A 16,393-nucleotide genomic window follows, 5' to 3' on the forward strand; every position below is an offset into this window, starting at 1 on the left:
CCATACTAATAACACAACATCTTTGCAATACTCTAGTGTACCTGAACATATCCATCAGGTCTGTGGAGGGATCATTTGCTCCTACCATGTCTGAGGGTTCATTTTGCTTGTAGAGGGGGTAAACATCGCAGCTTATTGTCCTGGACAATTGTTGCCTTTTATCCCAGTAAAGCTGCATTAACAAGAGGCCACACTTGCTGCTCTCGGCCTCTCTGGATCAAAGACCTGCAGTGCCATAAAGACAACAGTGATTGCCTGCCCAGGACGTAGGACAGGATTACTGAGGAACATGTGTTAGACCTCATAACCTTCCTCATAAAGGCTCCATTAGCTCCTGCGCTACAGTAGCTTTACAGCTGCACTGAAAGAAATATCAACAGTAAACTTACACCTCCACTGTCTGAACAGTTCATACGGGACTGCTGGTTAAACAGATACAACTGCAAAAATAAACTACTTAGAAAAATCACATTAGATCTGAAGAGGTTTCCACATGCTGAAGGTCGTTTAATTTCTATTATGAAAACAGCAGGTTGCCATTTTCCTCAGCCACAGCGGGATTAAACTGCCACAACTAAATGTAGTGATCATTTGTCAGTGCAGCTGGTCCCTGAGAGGAGGGCGGATCTGTCAATGACAGACACTCCCTCCCATCCCTAATAAGTGATTTGACTAATCAAAATGGTGAGTCAGCATGTTAAATTAAGATGAGAAGATGCACATTTTTTTTCAAGCATGTGTTAAGTTTTTCGTGTGGTGTTAATTCCACCAAGAAGAGGTTTCTTGATCTTCTCAGTACAGCGTGGACGGTCATCATTGTGGCTGAAAATAGATGAAGCTGCTCTGAGCGCTTCGGCCACATCACATAGTTTAAAGGCAGTTTTACAGCCTAATTGCTGTGATGTGCAGTGAGGTTACATTAGTAACCGTATGAGACTGAGAAGTTATTAAATCATCTTCTATGGTTATAAATTCCCTCTGCACATTACATCGCGTTCCTTTAGAAGATATTCACCAGCCACATGGACATATATCACTATGGAAGACATTGGCCTTTGAGTTTGTGGCATGTAGCTGGAGGATAAATGCGTTCCTCTCCAGCATTAATTATCACTTACATTATTTGGATGCCACTTTGATGACACTGTGAGGAGCATGTGAGAAGGATCTAAAATTATTCTAACTGCATTAAAATTCTCTTCCCTGGATTTAGGAACTGAAATAGTTTTCAGTTAATATTGTTTTCCTTTTGGTTTTTCCTTTTTTGTCTGTGCCGTTTTAATCTGGCTCAGTGAAGCATTTTGGGCTGCATGCTTGTATTGAAAGGTGCTATATAAATGAAAGTTGAGTTGAGAGTTTGAGACTGACGAGGTGATGCCGAACACCAGGATGTGTCCGGTCGGGCTTCAGGGAGCAGCAATGAAGAGTCTCAGTTTGTCACTAATGGCTTACATTTCAGCAGTACAGTTCAATCTTCTTGCCCTCATTTCACAGAAAAGACATTTCTAAAAACTAAACTCACAACCTGCTGCCTTTTCACAGCTGCCACGAATGAACAGTTTTGAGAAATGAGAGACAATACAGTCATTTTTTACACTATTTGTAATTTAAAACTCATACAAAGAATGTTTCAGATCTGAACCGATTTATCAACATTTCTTTATACAGAATAAATTATTTAAGTCAGTTCTTAAGACATCATCTTGGACTCTGGAAAATTGTGACGGACATTTGTCACAATTTTATGACATTTTACAGATGTAACAATTAAATCATTTAATGGGAAAAATAATCAGCAGACTGATCGATAATGAAAATAACCGCAGTTGTGGAATAATGTCCTTCAACAGTTCAGATAATCACTGCAGTAAAGGAAGGAAGGTGTACAGTACCATCTGGTGGATATTTTCATACTGCAGACTTCTATATTTCAAATAATTCATGCCATCTCTCCATTACAAAAATTCTTCATGGAGGTGGAGACCTTATATGTATAAGATGTTAAACTTTTAAAACTAAAATAAATTAACTGTTTTTCACAATGACAAGAAAACAAAAAAAGGTAAAATCAGGATTTTTTAATTAAATGCTGAAACTCTAAAGAGCTGAAGCAAAAAGTAAAAGTAAAAAGTAAAAAGTAAAAAGTGTAGTATTTACACTCTAAATATGAACCAACTCCACAGCAAATATGACATTTTAGAGATCAGGTAATGCTTCGGTAGAAGGACAGCATGTCATCCACACTCTGCTGAGGCTGAGACTGGCTCTGCAGCTGGGGGGGACACTGGGGAGGACACTGGGGGTGATACTGGGGGGGATATTGGGGGGGATATTGGGGGGGACACTGGGGGAGATACTGAGGTGGATACTGAGGGGGGTACTGGTTGGGGTACTGGTTGGGGTACTGGTTGGGGTACTGGTTGGGGTACTGATTGGGGTACTGGTTGGGGTACTGTGGGGGAAACAGGTGAGGTGGTCCAGCAAACTGAGGAGGAGGTGGAGCAGGAAACTGAGGATAAAATGAAGGAGGATACTGGGGATTCAAAGGAGGATCAGACACGGGAGCTGAATCTGTTTGCGGAGTCTGATCTGCTGGGGGATCTGAAGGTGGAGACTGCGATGAAGTCTGTGTTTGTGGAGGAGGTGAAGGATTCTTTTGAGGTTGAGGAGGAGCGGGAGCAGATTCGGGCTGGGATTGTGGTTCCTCTTTGCTCTCAGAGATTCCTCCTGGGCCTTTGCTCCACTTGAAGGACATCTTGGATTTATTCTCCGGAGTTTTATTCTTCCCCAGTCTTTCTTTCTTCCACTCGCTAAAGTACGCAGAGGGAGGTGCAAATTCTGACTCTCGCTCTTCGCGACACCGAGATTTCCACTCACTAAACATGAACTCTGGAAGAAACAGTAAAAAGATGGTGTTAAAGAAGTCAACATACATTAACTTTAATCTTGAAAACCTTTAACAACAGGTACACGTGCAATAACATATGGCATACATAATTCAGTTACAATTGTCGTCTCATCCATGGCACGTTTCATTATAGATATCTAAACACAGCTGCGTCACAAAAGACCACAAAAAGCAATTCAGATCGATACCTCCAACTACATAACCCTTAACTTTACATTCTACTTGCAAATCTATTGCATGATAATTTACAGAAAATAAAGAGGAAGCACCTCAATTCACTGCAAAAATGATGCATGACACCTGAACAGTACAAGAGTCTATAGTACAGAGGGATCTGGATCGGGTGGAAAAACATATGATCTTGTGTGTAACACAACCATCAGCCATCATTCATTGTTTGTATGTTCTGTTGTCTACTTTAATCAAGTTGACTTTTGCACCACTGCTTTAAATAAATTGCAGAAACACTTATTTTTATACTTTCATTGGAGTCCTGGATTTATTTTTCCTTTAATAAGGCTTACCTTTGCCTCTGTCCCATTCTCTGACATGAGGAACTCCTGGTTTGGTGTCCTTCCTTTCCTGGATCTCCACTTCCACCTTCTTCACTGTGCGGACCTCTGGTGGAGCCGGGGGTCCTATTAATTCCCCTTCGTCCTCCCCTCCTAAGACAAACAATTGCAACAATTGAACTGCAGCGTGCAAACAGACAATACGCAAACAGCTCATGGCTGCTTTTGATACGAGGTGGTAGAGGATTCTTACCTTCATTCTCCTCTTCTCTCTGCTCGTCCTCAGTGCCATCCAGCTTGGCCTTCTTCATCTTCCTCCCCCTCACTTTGGCCAGTCGGGCCTGCAGGATGGACTGCCTCTTGTCCTTCAGTTGTTCCCTCTTAGTGCGCTGGTCTGTTGTCTGAAAGACAGGACGGATGTAAAGACAAACGGAGTCTGAGCAAACACTGAAAAGGTCATAAATCATCTGTTTCGACTTAAAATAGATTGTATTCATCAATATAACAAGTGAACAAGGACTTTAAGTGTGTAGCAGGCTCAGAAATACTTGGTAAACTACAAAGACGTAACAAAGATGCATATGGACAACATACTTCTGTCAGTCCAGTACAGTGTGGATATACGCGTTTGTTTAATGTACATACATTTAAGAGTATGCTTGTAGTATGGGGTGCATGGTTATCAAGCAAACCTTTAAAATGCGCACACTTAAGGTAAATATTTCTGTATTTACATCTGGCCAGAGATCGGCAGCTTACCTGATCTCTGAGCATGTCCAGAGTTTCTCTCTGCTTTCTGCGCTGCTCTGCATCCTGAGCGAACGAAAAGTAACCCACACCGAGATCCCGAGCCTCTGAGATGAACAGACAGAGAAAGTGTTTTTTTTTTACAGCGCATAAAAAAACGAATCCTTTCATTTCAAATGTTTGCAGGAAGATTTAAGAGATGCTTTAACAGTAACCTTGTCCCCTGATATCCTCGTAGTGGATCGGTCCAACAGGCCTCTTCATAGCCTCCTCTTCCTCCCTCTCCCACTCCTGCCTCTGTAGCTCTCGACGCATGTCCTCCGAGAGCAAGGTCTTCTCAGCTGAGGCTTTTCTACATGGAATATTCATTTTCAAAAAAGTTACAGTTCCCATCATCCAGAAATCATCAGCTGCAGCTTTAAAGAGTGTTTTATTCGTAGAATATTTACCCTTTTCCTTGAAGGTCTTGGTCCATTTTCTTAAAACCTGGCAGGTCTCTCTTCATGCATCTTCGAGATCGGCCCAAAGCGTCAACATAATCCACCCTTCAGAGAAACAACGCAGCAGGAGAACAGTTTACAAACAGGTTTTAAATTGTTTAATAACTCAAACATACTTATGTAATGTATACATTTCCACGCTTTTTATTTGAACTTTCATTACAAGCAGATGTTTGAGGTTAGTAGTTGTAGCAGTGGTGGGACTAGTATAAAATAAAATCACTGGGACTGGAAAGAGTTTTTTTATTAACAATACCCAGCCTGAAAGTTACTGTATGTACTTTTAAACCACATACTAACTTAACAACATATTTCCTAAATCAACCCCTTGAAAAACTATTAATCAATCAGACGTTACCATTCCTCATCTGGGTTTTCAGGAGGAGGGAGAGAAGACGAGTTGTCTCTTTCCTCATCCTCTCTTTCTGTCTTCTGTGCAAGTGTTTCTCTCTTTTGGTCAATAATCTTCTGGGTGAAATCCACCAGGAACAGTCCTTCGGTCTCTTCATCTGAAGGATTACAAAGTCAATATATTTGGTCGTACAACTAAATATTAGGAAGATATCCTTTATGCTCCACCAACCTGGAAAATCTCCTTTTGTCATTTGATCGTAGAGTTTGGCCTTCTCCTCCAACCTGCGTCTGTTATTAGAAATAAATTAAGAGGTTTTGGTCACCATTGTATCATGACTGTAAATCTACAATTTAATGTGCTGAACTCACTTTGATGTATCCAGGCTGGTCTGCTCCTCAGCCAGCTGCTCTGCATCTTTCTCAGCTCTTGCTGAAACACCAGTGTTTTGTTTGCTCCAGACATTAGGTTTCTGCACAGGAGCATGAAGACAAGACATCCTTGTAAATTATATGACTCGGGCTGCAATCTATGATTATTTTCATTATTGATTACCCTGCCAATTATTTTCTAGATTAATAATTTGGTTTACAAAATGCCAGAAAATAGTGAAAAATGTTCATCTCAGTTTCTTAAAAGTCCAAGGGAATGTCTTTACATTTCTTGTTTTGTCAGTCCACAAGATAAGATATCAACAACAAAGAAAAGCAGGAAATCTTCATATTTGAGGCTACAAACTACATTTTAGCATGACAAATGACTGAAACAACTAATTGATTACCAAAATAGTTGCCAATAGTTTTTCTGTCGATCGACTAATCGTTGCAGCTGTAGAGCTCTCTTATTCATTTATACAAGCAGGTACAAATAAACAAAAGAAACAACACATACTGTACCTTGACTTTGGATTTTGTAGTGAATCCAGCACCAGTATTTTCATGCCCAAGCTTTTCCTGTTTGAATTGTTCCTGCTTTCTGTACAGTTCAGCTTTAAGGTCCACCAGCTGTAAGAAACAAAGTTAATACCCAAAATAACGTTATAGGTCAAGAAAACAAACACATTTTTATTGTTTTGCTATTAAACTCCTGGAACTCTAATTATTTGCTAGCAATATAGCCTGAGAGTTAGCTAACGTTAGCTGTTATTATATCATTTAACGTCACACAGCGTTAACTATTTGTCAATAACATGTGTGCGGAGCTGATTCTTTATGCAACTCACCGACGAAGCAGTCACAGTGAAGGGTTTCTTCTTCTTTGTATCCATGTTAGTACTTTTTTTACTCCATAACGTCCAAGTTGCTGCTGCTAACTGTTCTCGACTTCTTCGTTGGTGGTTCTGCGTTAGTGAAATTCCTCTTTACCGCCACCTAGTGGCGCTGGTTTATATATACGCAATAAATATGAAACCACCCTCTCAAGCAGCAGAGGACGAAATACTTAGATATAAGTAAAAGTCATAATATCACAGTGTAGAAATACTCTAAGTAAAAGTCCTGCATTCAGCAACTTAATTACTTAAGTAAAAGTATAAAAGTATCAGCCTCAAAGTACCAAGTATACTACAAATAAATGTAAAAAGTACAATATTTCCCTCTGAATTGTAGGGGAGTAGAAGTATAAAGTAGCAGGAAATGGAAATACTCAAGTAAATTACAAGTACCTCAAATTTTACTTAAGTACAGTACTCAAATAAATGTATTTAGTTACTGTCCACCACTAATCCCAAATCCTTGAGAAGTCTTCATGACCTGGTTAATTTCTGTCTCATGTGCAACTTTGTCTTGAAAACTATTAAGTGAACTCAGCATTGCCTACAAATTAGAAATAACCGATTATGTAATAGTTAGAAGCAATGTGAAATATGAATATATTATATCATTATTATATGTATTTATAGAATGGACTGTTGAAAAGTTTAAGAACATAATCTTATCAAATACACATTAGCTTATATTCAGTCAAATTCCTCAGTTGGATGCACTTAAGACACATTAAATGAGTTATTTACTGTTGAGCAGTGTTAAATATTAACTTTAATATCTGGCTGTGTGGAGATAAAGCTGTTTTTCTCCCTGACTATATACTATTGTTCATAGTTCCCATGTGTATTGCACTGAAATAACAGCTCATTATTGGCATGTTCCTGTAGGCATGCATAATAGGCTGAATCCGTCCCATTTCTCTGTATCTCTATGACAGCAATACTATACCTCCATCACCCCATTGAGTAGATAAGATGATCAGCTGGCTATCAGGTTGCAACAGAGAAATGCCCACTTTGTTATCAATTTAAACATTTGAACAGTCCAATGCTACCAAGATATGACAGCATAAGTACCTGATACTATTATATTTAATGCCTTTTTAAACCAAAATGAAAGAGGGTGAGAGGTATATAAAAAGGTATGAAGCAAGAAAGTCCCAAACAAAGTAGGCCATTTGGAGGGAAAGAGAACTTAGGTCGCTGTCGATATCAGATAAACATTTAAGGAGCTTCATCATATTGAGATTTGTATTCCATCATGTTTTTGAAAAGAAACACCTGTTTGTTGGTCTTCCTGCTGTGTTCTCTGACCTTGTGGTGCAAGTCGACCAGCGCAGGCTCCAGCTTTCTCAGCCCTTCACAAAAACCTCAGGTAAGATGCAAATGTATTTATTTATTCCTTTTAATTTGGCTAAGCAAGCTTCTCCATATTGATTCAACTCTATTTAATTACATCAGTTAACTTGGATTTACTTTACAGAGATCAATTTAAAATAGTGCAACAGCTCTGCCTAATTTAGGATCGTTTAGATATGTGATAGTTGGATTATTTATGGCATCTGAATTGCCAAAAATAATTGGTCATTCATTTGAACTTCTAATGAAAAGCTGAATTGGTTACAATCATGAGATTTCTCTGGTCTAACCACAGAACAAGGGGAAGTCTTCTAGAGTCGGTCGTCAAGTCATGGAGGAGCCTAGTGAACCCACGGAGGACAACCACATCACAGTGAGCAGCAATCACACTCATGACAACACCACGTAACTCAAAATCATCCCTATAACTTTATGTTCTTCCTCTGCTCCGAGTAGATAAGTGCCCCCTTTGAAATTGGCCTCACTTTGACGGAGCAGGACTTTGAGGAGTACGGGGTCGTGCTGCAGGAGATCATTCAGCGTCTGTTGGAAAACACAGAGACTGCAGCAGGTTTGCCTGAATCCTGTTTTATACATTACAAAGTTGTGTTCTTTTCAGCCAATATATATATAGTCAAATAATTCAACTTTACAATTTTAAATGTTTTTTTTCAACATGTTTCATCTTGTTTTCAGAGAGACCATCACGACTTTGAAGATCGTGGACAAGAATTTCAATTGTGCTGTCTCAATGACTCCAATTTCTTAATTTATTAGATAGTGATGAAACCATTAAGTCTGTAGACATGCCAGTCTCATTTATTTTAAAAGTTTATGTATTCTTTAGCTCAAGGCTCTTAAAACATCATTACTCAGACTGTGACTTATTAAGTTACAGGTGGTACCACTAAATCTTAACCCACTAGTCAGTTTCATAAAAACTAAATCAGGAACATGGTTATGTGTAAAATGTCATCTTCAATACTCAAGATCTTTTAACCTCATCCCAGGATCTTTACCAGTGAGGGAGTTGATTCAGCTGTCATCACACGCCCTTATTATGAAGCTTAGCTGGTGTAAACATGGTAGAAAAGTAGTTTAATACAATATAGAAGCTGATATAAGTCGATTATGGCTACAATGTGATTTTGTCAAACTACTTTTCTCTCAAATGTGTAAGATTGTAGTGAAATTAATTTCTCTCATATTCATCATTAACTCACATTCTTTAGTATAGTTTACATTCATCTTAAAACTGTCAGCAGATGAGTCGCTCATGTTACCTGTGTAGTGATCTCTTATTATTCACCATTACAAACGCCCAATATCCATTATTCTTTGTTGTTCTTCAGAGACCTACATGTGCCTGTAAAAATAAAGCATCAACTCATTTCTGGTCTCCGTCTCACCTTTGTCAAGATTCTGGGTGAAATTAAGGAATTGGGAAGGAATGGGGAAATTGGCAGGTGCATGTTGTTTTCCCCTTTAATTATGTGATACAATTGAAATTTGGTTTTGAGTCTATAATGAGAAACCTCTGTATTCTGCTTTATTTGAAAAAAGGAGGACCATTCAGTCTCCTCCTATATTAACTGCACCTTTGTGTGGAAACAGAAAGTGGATGTGAAACTAAGAATTTCTCTGTTCACTATAGTAGTTTGTTTCAAAAACACATTTTTACTATTTTCTCTACATTAAAACATTAATATTTGATTTTGGGGTAAACTGTCCCTTAAACTTCTGGTTTGACTGCCTTCTTTAGGGTCTCTTCCGTTACAACTGCAAGCACAGGCTTAAATGTTTCCGTTAGGGTTGTTAGAAAACGTTCTGTTTAAATCTGAAGCATTAGGCCAAACAGAGCAAAGCACATGCTCTGATGCTTCAGTCGGTCGTGTGTTCCACCTTGTAGCTTTTTACTCTAACCACCAGAACATGTCACAAGAAGGCCAGGCTAATCATTGTCAAAATAACACGTGTACGTGGACACGTCTCGCAGCTTCTTCCTTTCGTCAATAAATAATCAGCTTTGCACATAGCAAACACCACACTCGTTTGGGTCGCTGTATTACAAACGATACTCTACTCTTCCATTTTACATCTTCATGTGCTCGTCCGTCACTTATGTAAAAAGGGTTATTCAACAAACCAGCCATTTAGAATAAAAAAAACTAAATTAAAGGCCTTTAATACATCTCTACTGTATCAAACCAAACTACACAGCAGCAAGAAGACATCCAAACAAAATGTCAACACAACAAAAACAACTAATTCTAAAAATGCTTAGGAATTAATTTCTATAATGAACAATGAAATACAATCAGATAAACAATATAATACAGTATCTCTATCAGAGAAGTTTCATTTATTCTTTTAGCATTTTATATGGTTCCAGATTATTTTGAGTCTTTCAGATTGTTTAAAAATTAGACTGCTCCTCCATCTCTACACTACTCTAAGATTGGTGCATCTAAAACAAAAAGCCACATAAAATGTTTGTCACAAACCAGCTCAAAAACTTTGATTCCGTCTTCTCTTTCTCGCTAGTTTTTATTATCCATAGATCACACGCCGTAGAGCTGAATGGTGTTGTTTCGGATGGTGCTGAGGACCGTGGCCATGTCTTCCCCCTTCAGCAGGCTCAGCTCCTGCAGCGTGTAGATGCCCATTCCAGGATGTGCAAACCGGCAGACATCTTTACTCACCTGTTAAGAGAGACACACTTATCACATGCATGTCGTCAACATGTAGTCCCGATGTTTGGATCAATACTGAAACATGATTTTAAAACTACCATCCAGTCAAGACTATGCAGTCCTAGGTGATTTACACGAGCTGAATATACAGTATACTGGACATACTTATTCATGAATGAGTGTTAAGTATTGAGGAGACCCTCATCCCTCTTTAAAATCTGACACAAGGGTCACTTCCCATGAGAACAAGGGTGTTTATTTTATGTATATTGGCTGTTTGTTGAACATTCATAACAATCTCAATTCTTGATTGATTAACTTGAGATAAAAGAGCAGTGTGTGTACGAGGTCTTATATGAGCTGACATCAGCGTCACTTTCAGCTAAACTTGGCACTTCGGCTGTAATTACAATACACATTTAGATGGTTATAATTTACAGTTATTAACAATGTTAAGAGCTGAGAGACTTTCGAGCAGTGTTTTGGTTTTCCTGGGCCTCAATTTAAATGTACCTGTCTTGGCAGGAAATATGGTGCGTCGGTCTCCAACACAATGCGGTTCAGAGGGATCCGGCGGACAGCATCTCGGGCCTCGGCAGCCTTGTAGTAGGTGATCAGGGCCGTGAAACCCACATACAGGTTTGGGAACTCTGTCAGGAAGGGCTCAATCACTGGATAACTGTTGGTGAAACAGTGCCTGGAACCCACGAGTAATCAAAAAAAGAAAAACAGCTCAAATATACAACTGTTTAAAAAAGGTATAAAGTTATTACCCTCAAGACTTTAGTCTTAGTTGATTTGGCAAAAATGACCTAAACGCAGTGAGAAGTACATACACTGCGGCAAGCCATAGCTGTCGCCAGGGCGGAGGCATAAATATGGGGTTGGATTGAATGAATACCTTAAGGATTATAACTTTAAACCGAAAAAAACAGAGTTACTAACTTTTGAACATTTTCATGTTGATAAAAAAGGCAGAATATATTTCTTTTTTCAAAGTGATGTAAAGTGAGAATAATTAGTCAGATGATCTTCCTCCACACATACCTGTGAATTCTGTATTCCCTCGGGACGCACTTCTTCATGATTTCCAGCAGGTCATCATCTGCGTCCCTACAGTGGATCACCAGAGGCTTGTGCATTGCCACAGCCAAACGCAGCTGACGCTCAAACACCTTCACAGAGAAGCAACATTCATTACTATTTTACAAAAGTATCATTCCATTCCTTAACATATTTATGTCCCCTTCACAACGATAAAGGCCCTTCTGCTTTAAAATGAACAGTTACTGGACTACAAAGTTTTATTCGATGCAGACCATATGCACCTAGACTGTACCTCTTTTTGCTTGGAGTGTTCAGTGGAGTTTTTGTGAGAGTAGTCCAGGCCAATCTCACCAAACGCCACAGCTTTTGGATGCCGCATGGCCATTAGTATATCGCGTTCATGGGCACTTGAGTAGTCTTTGGCAAAGTGGGGGTGGCACCCAAACGCCCCCCATACCATGTCTTCAGCCAGTAAACCTTCCCAAAGGGCCTCCTTCACCATGATCCTTGGGTTGCAGAAGTTGGCAATGCAGCCTCTAAACTCCGGAGGAAAGCTGCTTTGGTATTGCCTTTGAAAGCTGTTGAATGTCCCGCAGAAGCCAAGCTTTCCATAGAGCATGTCTATATGACAGTGTGTGTCGATGAAACCAACCTGACTGTCCAGGTAGGGGTAACTGGTCCACAAAGGTGCTGCTCCCATGGATAATCTTCTTTTAGAAGTGCCACCCTGAGTAAAGGAGTTGGGGGGTTGGCGCATGGAAGAGCCAGTATCTGACTTCCTGCGTGGGGTTGTGGAGTTCAAGTGAGGGTTCAACACTCCTCTTTTTGAGTATAGTGGCAGAGCAAAGGGATCCGATAAATGGGACATAATGTTAGAGGAGCGGAAACTCTCAGTCTCAACTCTGGATCCCTTTAAAGGGGCCGTTTTTGTTGGGTGCGGCTCCTTGAATGAGACAAAAACTGACCGTGAGAAAGGCCTCTCCATCTCCTTAGCAGCTGCCTGGACGACCTCAGGGGTTTCATTAGTGTATGAAAAGGTGAGAGAGGAAGTTGTAGCTCCCTGGGTATTCACTGAAGGACTTTTCCATTGTTGGCTGTCAGGAGAGCCTTTCTGATGAGTCGAGAAACAACATGAAGAATCTGGGATATACTCGAGGGCAGAGAGGGACGTGCCACAGCATTCGTCTTCTGGTCTATTTTCTGTAGCAAATAACTTGTCTGGAGAGTCCGGAGCAACAAACCTCTTTGGTGAATCTCCTTCTTTTAACACAACACTCTGAAAAACGTAAAACAAAATATTTTTAAGACGCCCATTTTGCACTTTCAATACAAATACTACTACTGGCTACTTGACTACTTTTCATTTATTTCGATTCTTTTAATCATTAACTAAATTAACAAAAATGTAATCCCACACACACACAAGAAATAGCAAATTAGTATCCATCTAAAACATTTGAAATAATAAGAAAACAAAACTGCAAGAAAAGAAATTACTGGGTAGGGATGCACCGATTTAACATCAGTATCGGCCAATTTCCTTTAGTAGTTAGTAGGGTTATAGTTGTATAGTAAGCTAAAAAGGCTTTTGACTTGAAGCATTTTTGGTTTTTAGAATGAATCGTCCCCCGTTTCCCTGGCACAGAATAAATAACAATACTAAAAGGCGGTAAGGGTATTGGCCAAATTATTTTAAACAATGGTATAGGCCCAGAATTTTACAAGAGGTGCATCCAAATTTGTAGTTGTTAGTTACCTTACCCTTCTGTCTGTTTTTAGCTCTGTGCCGTCATCTTGGGCTTCAATGTCCTCAAACAACTGAAGGGTGGAGTCCCACTGTTCTTCCTGTAAACTGCTGTTGTTCTTAGATTTATTCTCAGATTTGATTGGTGAACACTCAATACTCGTGAACGTTCTGTCAAGTGACAGCGGACTGGGCTCTTCAGTCTTCAATGGTGAAGTCATGGGGATATTTGTATTGCTACCACTTGCTCTTGAGCTGTCAACGGCTGCTATCAATGCCCTCCTGTAGATAGCCTCCTTCATGAAGTAAGAGTGAAGTGGAGGTGAATATACTTGCTTGCTCTCTGAGTGTTCCAGCTGAGGGGATGACTTGTCCATAGGTTTCTCCTGATAGTTATGGTGCAAACGGACAAATAAATCAGTCATTTCGTCACAATAAATAGCCTCTAGCTCTGATAAAAGAAAAAAAGAAAACACTTTTAAATGTAACATTAAAAGATGGGCAGAGCAAGATTTACCTCTGAAATTATGAAATCTTCACAATTTTTCCTGGAAAGCTTCCTCAGTTTAAGTTTGCCTAAAGAGGCTGTGCTTTCGCCAGGCTCCTGTGCCTTCCTCTTGGGAGTGTCCAGACTCAGTGCTCCAAGGCCATCAGGTCCTGGAGAGTCACAGAGGGGCAAAGTATTTGAATCTTCATTCAGTGACATATTCCAGTGAGGGGGTGTGCCTGGGCCAGCATCTCTCTGCTGAAGCTGTGTGGGTGAGGTGATTGTAGTTCGTAGCCACTTAAAGGACAACTTCTTTCTGCTGCTGTCCATGAGATTTCTAATCCAATACACAGAAAAGGAATGAGCACTTTTGTATGACCATCTAGTACATCATGCGAATAAAAAGGTGAAAACATGAAAGCATCACTGTTCAAAGAGTCAAGTTAAAAAATATAAGGATTTTCCCATCTCATCTCATAATCAATGTAGCTAGTAGATGAATATCTGAACAATAATTAAATACTTAGCATGCTGTGTGCAAAAGTAAAATGTCCTAAGTATAGATTTCTGTATTTATATTAAACTTAACTTATTTAAATCTCTTACATAATTGTATCTAATTTATCTGGTTTTAATCTTTACTGCAGTATATTTTTTATTAACACCACTCATGTCCTTTATTAAAGCATGTTTTAAACTATGTCAGGGTTCCCACACCTTCTTAAACATCAAATGCAAGGTCTCTACAAAAATACTATGATATTACCTTGTATTTTTCCATTGCCTTTTATTGTTGATGTTATTGTACTCACTGTTGTTGTGCTGTGCATTTTAATTTGTCCTGTAAACTTGGCTTGACAATTCAAAATGATAATGCAAACCCAAGAAGAGTTGCTTTTGCCAAATAACAATTAAAGGGAATCCAAATAAAAGAAAATGTTCACAAAAAGCCCAGCAGCTTTACATACCAAGGCTTACTTCCACTAGGTACTGTAGGAAACGTAATAATGTACTGGTGCAGAGTAGCCAAGAAATAACAATAGTTAATTTAACTGATCAAACTTATACTTCATTGATCTGATTCGGAGTTCAAAACGCACTTTTTGTAAACCTACTATCATTAGCCTTTTGTCTATTGTATCAGATTTTAATTGAATTAATTGCTGTGAAATTACAGAAAATGTAAACAATATGTTGAAACATCATTTCTTTTTAAAGATTAGCTAATGTTAACTTGTTACACCTGGTGCTAAACCAACCGTTAGCTAGCACCTTCACGTTAGCCTATTAAGTGCTAGCTATGAACTGTCTTCACGTGTTGATTCAAACTGCGACTCAAAAAGTAGCTTAATGTTCTGGCTACAAAAATACGCTTAAAAGTCAGTTACTATACTTTTTAATCACACATATAAGTAGTCCGTTAGCTACATTGATTAAGTTATTTAACGAGCTAATAGTTACCTTCTCGAGCACGGCTCAGTAGAAATGGCAGAACTGCGCAGGAGGTCAAAATATTAAGGTGTCACTTTATGTCCACTCGGTAATTTACACGAGTTATTGCTTACAACGTTTCTGCATAAAAACAAAACATGATAACGCTTCATTGACATGTTTTAATACTGGATTAAATTGAAAAGTTTGTGTTTATAAAAACCGCTAGATGGTGGTAAAGTTTTATTTGGACCGTTTAAAGTTTAAACCATAAGGTTTGAACGCAAACGAGCGACCAGGTCAGTACATCTCGCGAGACCAACGAGATTTGAATAATGAGCAAAAAACACCGCGAAAACCGGTCGGTGATTTAACGACGCTCTAATAAAACGTCTTTGTTTGAATATAGGAAAGTCAAATGTATTTATGTTGCCCAATTTATTCAGTTTCTTTGCATACATTTAAATTATGAAAGGAAAACAGTATTTTAAATAGTGAATAGAATAAAATGTATACTGGTTATAATTTAAGAGACAATCCTAATTATGAAATATAAAAGATAAAAACGATAAACACTTGATGTAGTTAACATATTTTACAATTCATTTTTTATTTTTTTAAAACCTGTATTGTTTTTTTGTTGGATTCAAATAAGTAATCTAAATTAAATTGTTCAAACAAGTATAGCTCTTTTTTCCCACATTTTCCAGGGTGTTTACCAACAAATCCACTTCAATACTTGATTCCACTCTCTAAAGATATCTTATTATTACTTATTATATTATTGTTATAATGAGATAGCTGTTAGATCATATATTTATTGTCACTATAACATCAACACTCTCAGCCACACATCCCATAGCCCACACTCCAGACAACAACCCGTCCACTAAACACAGTTACATATCACTGTGTCTCGTACAAACACCCAGACAGTCACACGCACACACACACACACACACACACACACACACACACACACACACACACACACACACACACACACACACACACACACATCACCACACATACCCTTAGGCCTCCATAATCTAATCTCAATTTCTGGATTCATATCATATCATCACATATATCATCGTAACTGCTCAATGCTATTGTCTGTATGTCTTGCCATTACTTCTATCTTATTTATCTTCTATACATACATGTAACTCCTTTTTTGTCATGTTCTTTCATGAAAAAACAAACAAAAAAAACAGTGGTCGTTAACTTTTCTTTCTTTCAGTCAAGAGTCAAGAGTCCAGATAACACAGCTCCCCTTGAGATGTTCATAGTTTTTTATTTTTTATTCAGCATACCATAGCCAGGTAATGTATTTTACACATTATCCT

The 16,393-nt window shown here is 38.7% G+C and overlaps 3 protein-coding genes across 7 annotated transcripts; 1 reads left to right on the plus strand and 2 right to left on the minus strand.

Moving 5' to 3' along the window:
• Positions 1 to 1,584: 1,584 nt before the first annotated feature.
• ccdc174 (coiled-coil domain containing 174) lies at positions 1,585 to 6,368 on the minus strand. Its single transcript, XM_029431888.1, has 11 exons — positions 6,242 to 6,368; positions 5,916 to 6,023; positions 5,391 to 5,491; positions 5,251 to 5,309; positions 5,026 to 5,176; positions 4,617 to 4,712; positions 4,383 to 4,519; positions 4,180 to 4,274; positions 3,674 to 3,821; positions 3,433 to 3,573; positions 1,585 to 2,889 (listed from the first exon to the last, which is right to left on the minus strand). The coding sequence occupies exons 1-11, from the start codon at positions 6,284 to 6,286 to the stop codon at positions 2,204 to 2,206; spliced, it is 1,767 nt and encodes a 588-aa protein (XP_029287748.1). The 5' UTR covers positions 6,287 to 6,368; the 3' UTR covers positions 1,585 to 2,203.
• A 1,176-nt stretch (positions 6,369 to 7,544) lies between these two features.
• On the plus strand, positions 7,545 to 8,358 carry ghrl (ghrelin/obestatin prepropeptide). The gene is made up of 4 exons (XM_029430667.1): positions 7,545 to 7,658; positions 7,938 to 8,015; positions 8,099 to 8,213; positions 8,339 to 8,358. Exons 1-4 carry the CDS (start codon positions 7,545 to 7,547, stop codon positions 8,356 to 8,358), a joined length of 327 nt encoding a protein of 108 aa, XP_029286527.1.
• tatdn2 (TatD DNase domain containing 2) lies at positions 7,670 to 15,368 on the minus strand. Of its 5 annotated transcripts, none has more exons than XR_003832353.1 (8): positions 15,075 to 15,368; positions 13,644 to 13,950; positions 13,144 to 13,512; positions 11,675 to 12,658; positions 11,383 to 11,510; positions 10,849 to 11,032; positions 10,147 to 10,344; positions 7,670 to 8,185 (listed from the first exon to the last, which is right to left on the minus strand). XR_003832353.1 is itself a non-coding variant. In XM_029432756.1 (7 exons), exons 2-7 carry the CDS (start codon positions 13,941 to 13,943, stop codon positions 10,204 to 10,206), a joined length of 2,106 nt encoding a protein of 701 aa, XP_029288616.1. In that variant the 5' UTR covers positions 13,944 to 13,950; positions 15,075 to 15,368; the 3' UTR covers positions 9,811 to 10,203. The 5 variants fall into 5 exon arrangements, 3 of the variants coding, with proteins under 3 accessions (XP_029288616.1, XP_029288619.1, XP_029288618.1); XR_003832354.1 differs by lacking the exon at positions 7,670 to 8,185 and adding an exon at positions 8,787 to 9,008; XM_029432756.1 differs by lacking the exon at positions 7,670 to 8,185 and having other exon boundaries at positions 9,811 to 10,344.
• Between the last annotated feature and the right edge of the window lie 1,025 nt (positions 15,369 to 16,393).

This window comes from Cottoperca gobio, chromosome 5 (genome assembly GCF_900634415.1).
Source record: "Cottoperca gobio chromosome 5, fCotGob3.1, whole genome shotgun sequence".
NCBI classification, from domain to species: Eukaryota; Metazoa; Chordata; class Actinopteri; order Perciformes; family Bovichtidae; genus Cottoperca; species Cottoperca gobio.

What these genes read in the sequence shown, in the direction of transcription:
- ghrl (XM_029430667.1), top strand. Translation starts at nt 7,545, where the DNA reads ATGTTTTTGAAAAGAAACACCTGTTTGTTGGTCTTCCTGCTGTGTTCT. An exon ending in GCCCTTCACAAAAACCTCAG is followed by an intron (nt 7,659 to 7,937) that starts GTAAGATGCAAA and finishes GTCTAACCACAG; the next exon opens with AACAAGGGGAAGTCTTCTAG. An exon ending in CGGAGGACAACCACATCACA is followed by an intron (nt 8,016 to 8,098) that starts GTGAGCAGCAAT and finishes TGCTCCGAGTAG; the next exon opens with ATAAGTGCCCCCTTTGAAAT.
- tatdn2 (XM_029432756.1), bottom strand. Translation starts at nt 13,943, where the DNA reads ATGGACAGCAGCAGAAAGAAGTTGTCCTTTAAGTGGCTACGAACTACA. An exon ending in AGCTAAAAACAGACAGAAGG is followed by an intron (nt 12,659 to 13,143) that starts GTAAGGTAACTA and finishes TACGTTTTTCAG; the next exon opens with AGTGTTGTGTTAAAAGAAGG. An exon ending in AACACTCCAAGCAAAAAGAG is followed by an intron (nt 11,511 to 11,674) that starts GTACAGTCTAGG and finishes TTCTCTGTGAAG; the next exon opens with GTGTTTGAGCGTCAGCTGCG.
- ccdc174 (XM_029431888.1), bottom strand. Translation starts at nt 6,286, where the DNA reads ATGGATACAAAGAAGAAGAAACCCTTCACTGTGACTGCTTCGTCG. An exon ending in CAAGACCTTCAAGGAAAAGG is followed by an intron (nt 4,520 to 4,616) that starts GTAAATATTCTA and finishes TATTCCATGTAG; the next exon opens with AAAAGCCTCAGCTGAGAAGA. An exon ending in GAGAGAAGAGGAGAATGAAG is followed by an intron (nt 3,574 to 3,673) that starts GTAAGAATCCTC and finishes TGTTTGTCTTAG; the next exon opens with GAGGGGAGGACGAAGGGGAA.